At 33.2% G+C, this 4,710-nt stretch overlaps 1 protein-coding gene across 1 annotated transcript in view; it reads right to left on the reverse strand.

Annotated features, from left to right (window-relative positions):
- Positions 1–970: 970 nt before the first annotated feature.
- The window catches only part of LOC142354683 (uncharacterized), an 11,682-nt gene continuing 7,942 nt past the window's right edge, over positions 971–4,710 (reverse strand). Inside the window, exon 3 of the mRNA XM_075407044.1 lies at positions 971–1,337. Coding sequence (XP_075263159.1) covers positions 1,055–1,337 — 283 coding nt within the window. The 3' untranslated portion in view covers positions 971–1,054. The remainder of the gene's footprint in view (positions 1,338–4,710) is intronic.

The following is a 4,710-nucleotide window of genomic DNA, read 5'->3' on the forward strand; positions in this document are numbered from 1 at the left end:
TTTTGTAAACACTTTGCGACTATCGAAAACTTTGTTTGACCCAATTTTGAACGAATGTTTAATATTAAGCATGAGACAATTATACCTGACCTATAAGCATAGTTATGCTAAGTGTTGCACTTTCATTACTTCGTCGGATCGTAATTTATTTCCAGGTTATTCTAAACAACGCTTTCGAACTTCGATCAGTACTATTTAATTATGAATTCTGTGGAAATTTGTAAACCTTTCATCATCTCAGTGGGTTGCCGAAAAACAAATTTATTATTAAACTGCCATTTCAAACTTTAATGCTACAATTACACTTTCCAGTTCAATTAATAAGTTGGTCGAAAGTGAAATATTTGCTAACATTTGCTCACTAAATACAAAAATAGACGGATAATCATTTGATATAACATAAAATAGCTTGAAAGAATTTTCAAAGCCATCCTAAATAGAAAGCAATGTTATTATGATTGTCCTTTGTTGAACAAAATTACAGCACGTGAAATTGAACACTGGCATTTTTTTTGCTTTAGTTATGTACAAGTTTTAAAAATTAAGAAACGATAAATTAAGGGTTCTAGACTATTTTATGGAACACGTAAAATGTAAACAAAGCGAATAACGGGCATTTGGTCTTTGGTGACTAACCATAGATAAGCAAAGGCAGTAATTTTTGGGGATTTTTTGAAAGGTTCACTTTTCGAATAAAAGCATGCAGCAATTTAGCAGGAAGATTAAAGCGTCTTACAAGACGAATAATTTACCAATTCAATATCATTACACCGCCAAATTTAATTTAAATATTTGTCAATTTTAAATTTAATTGGTGTCCTTTCGAATTAGGCCCAGACGTATTAGACTCGGTGTCCCGTTTTCACCCCTATTTATTTAACCCCCTATCGTTTAACCCCGATTTTTTCACCCCTCCATCATTTAACCCCTCTATCATTTAACCCCTCTATCTAAAAAAATCCTTTCGTCATTCAAAGTGTAAATCAGGCTTAACCATTCACAATTCGGCGGTGTAATGAACATCGAAAACTAACACAAACGAACGGACATTATATCAATCGTATCTGATAATTCTACTCAGTTCCGATCGTTTCTTGTGCCCAGAGCAGTAAACTGTAGTTGTCGCTTCATTATTATTCCTGTCTAAGCTGACAGACCTCGAGGGCCGCTTGGTCTGGATCATGATGCGCATTTTTGGGCTGCCAAAAAGGGAGGGTAAAGAGAGGGTTCTGACGTCAGAGAGGTTTGAGGCCGGGGTTGAATTGTCGTCGTCACATTTGAAGAGCACTACTTGGGGTTCCAAATTGAAAGAGACGTTTTTGCTGCGCCTGGGTGATCTGAAGCAAGCTTTAAATTAAAATATTTGTGAAAAAAATATAAACAAGAGGTTAAAATTTTTATTAAAAAACCACGTTTTTTAAATATAAATAGTTGAGTTTTTTATTATAGTCAGCTTCGTTATTGTGTTAAGTAGCCTATACTAGTTGGTCACAATTGAATGGTCCGATTCCGTGGAAAATATTTGCAGATATTTTGATTTTTTTTATATTTTTCAAACATTTAATTTATTTTGAAATTTTGTCCAAGTACGAACAAAAAACTCTAAAACGAAGGTTCTATTTTTCATAGTCTGCTATCACAATTAAAGGAAAGTCATTGCTCATTTCGAATTGCAAAATTAGAACCAATAAATTGCATCGAAGTCTAAGATTCTTTGTAAAAAAAATTATGCGTTTAACCCTGAATAAATTTCCAAGTCTACAGTATGAATTAGGGTTGCACTTTCATTACTTCGCTGGATTGTGATTATCCTCCAGGTTGATCTAAACAATGCATTCGAACTTCGATCAGTACTATCTAGTCATAAAATCAGTTGAAATTTGGAAACCTTTCTTCTCAGTAGAATTTTGAGAAACAAGTTTATTATTAAATTGCCATTTCAAACATTATTGCATTAATTACACTTTTCGGTTCAATTAACAGTGAAATAACTGCAGAATTTTTTTTTTCATAGTGTGCTATGGCAATAAAAGGGCAACCTTTTTTCATTTCCAACTGAAAACTTCTGACACATTAACTTAATCCAATTATAGGATTTTTTGTAGACAAAAATTATAGGTTTAACTGAGAATAAATTCCAAGTCTACAATAGGCGTTCCCATTTCTTCCATCTTATATTCATCAAGTTTTACCTCGCTAAACTATTAAATTTAATAGAACATAACAATTTTATAGAAACAAAACAGACAATTGATCCCGGAGTAAAACAACAGTTCTTGAAATCGGTAGCTAAAGGCTTTGTTGGCTAGCTAGCATTTTTTTAATTTAAAAATTACGTCGTGGGTATTTTTTTGCAAAAAAACATAGCCGGCAGATGGACGGACAATAGCCTCAGCTGACGCGCTAGACGCACATCGGGATTGAAACAGAAAAAGAAAAAAAAAGAGATTGAAATTGATAAAATTTTCCTAAGTTTCAAAAACTGTTATAATTCAGTGTGCAGTTTCAGTTAGATTCTCTACATATGCTTACTTCACCTTCTAAACTGAAGGGTATTAAGTTTAATTCTAATATCAGCTAGCACTTGCTCTAATGAACTTTGATAACCTAATGCAATATGACTTAATGACCGGGCTTTATCGGTTTATCCCGTTTCTTTTAACTTTGCTCTTTTGACATTGATCGTATTCTCTACACTGCGCAATTCAATGCGTGAAAGTATTTAGAATCTATTCAATTGAAACAGACAGTGAGTGAGGTAACTCAGAAGTCAAACGTGAAATTTGTGACACATCTAAAATGAAAAACGTGATCAAAAGGTAAAGTGAAATAAAACAAAATAGCAGGACAAGTGCTGACGTGCAGTTCAAAGAATTTTGATTGACTAAAACAACGAGACCTATAACAGACTATGAGTGAATTGGAAAAACCATTTCCAAAAAAAGTCAGATAAAAAAACAGAAAATCAATGTCAAAATGCCGCATGTGAACAAAAAACCACTACCGAGAAAGTGAATTTTTGTTCAAACACCGTTTTCTCACTCTACTTTAAAATTAGAGCGAAAAAATTTCACGCCGCAAAACCACTCGCTTTTTCGCTCTGCTTCTTGTTTCGGCGTGACCAAAATCGCTATTCCAGTTTGACTTCAGAAATCATGAAAATGTTCTTTGAATTGTAAAAAGGAGAGCGCTTAAATAATAGCTGTTTGAGAGACTGACAGCGGCTATTAAACTTTTGGCGTGTGGCTAAAAAAATGATTTTGAGAGATCTGTCAAGGTTTCCTACAGCAAACAATTTCATTAACTGCATGCTAAAAAGCCGTTTTTTTTTCAAAAAGTTTAGTCAAAAAGTTTTCAAAAAGTTTAGAAATTAAGTTTTCGAAAAATTAGTCAAAAAAATAGTGGCAGTTAAAAAGTGACGCTTGTGTTTTTTTTGGCAAAAACATGTTGTCATTAGTACTTTTTTTTACTAAATCAATTTGGTTTTTCAAGAACGTCAGGCCCACTATAAATAATAATTTGGATTGAAAAATCAAAGTCGCAACGATAGTTTCAATTTCACGTCCATTACGTCCATTTTTCGAGTTAACCTTTTCAAAGAAGACAAAATGCTACTTGTTCTCTTCGCAGATCCAACCATCTGGAATTGAAATACCGTATCGCACCGGTTTTCATTCTCCACGCTCCACAGATCAATGTCTTTCGATAGGAATTTTAAGTTGCTTGTTCTCTCAAAATTGGGTGACAAGATTTATATTGATCTTCATCTGACTTATTAGTTATATAAGCGTTTCGAATGAACTGACCATTTGATTACGCAACCTAAGCTGAAAATGTTTCGGCAAGGTAACTAAATTTTCCTAAAATGTTTCGGCAAGATAACTAAATTTTCCTACGGTACCGTATCGCACCGGTTTTCATTCTCCACGCTCCACAGATCAAAGTCTTTCGATAGGAATTTTAAGTTGCTTGTTCTCTCAAAATTGGGTGACAAGATTTATATTGATCTTCATCTGACTTATTAGTTATATAAGCGTTTCGAATGAACTGACCATTTGATTACGCAACCTAAGCTGAAAATGTTTCGGCAAGATAACTAAATTTTCCTACGCGATCAATTGGATTGCTTCCCAAGGATGATCAGTCGTTCATATATTATACGCGACACGTGAATCAACTGTACTATAATGTTTTTTTTCTTTCCATTCTACTTTAAAATGCCTTTTGTAAACTGACGGCTGAATATTTTTAAGGCCTCTTGTTGTCCCGGCTCTTCTTCAATAAAAGATTTTTTCTTCATAGCTATTTTGTCAACTTTTGCAAATTTTTCCTCAAAATATTTTTTTTGAGTACTAAGTTTGTTCTGATTAGCCACATAATTTAAGAAGGCTTTCTTCAGTCTCTTTGTTAATTTGAAGTAATGTATCATTTGACTGCAGGTTATAAATTGATCCCCAAAATTTCCACATTTTTTCTGAATTCAGTTTCTATCTGTTTTTCACTGAAGAGTGGCGAGCAGTGTAATATAGCGATAGTTTTATTTCAGTTTTTGAAAGCTAGTATTGGTAAAAATTTTACACTTTTACACTTTTATATCAAAAGTGTAAAAGTTTTACCAAAAGTTTACATTTTTGTGTTTTTTCTGGAGGTGTGCGGGTCGGTTGTTTGGTTTTACAGAATTTTTTTTCGATATTTTTTTGTCAACGATCA

Source organism: Convolutriloba macropyga, chromosome 15, assembly GCF_964194025.1.
Source record: "Convolutriloba macropyga chromosome 15, txConMacr16.3, whole genome shotgun sequence".
NCBI lineage: Eukaryota > Metazoa > Xenacoelomorpha > Acoela > Convolutidae > Convolutriloba > Convolutriloba macropyga.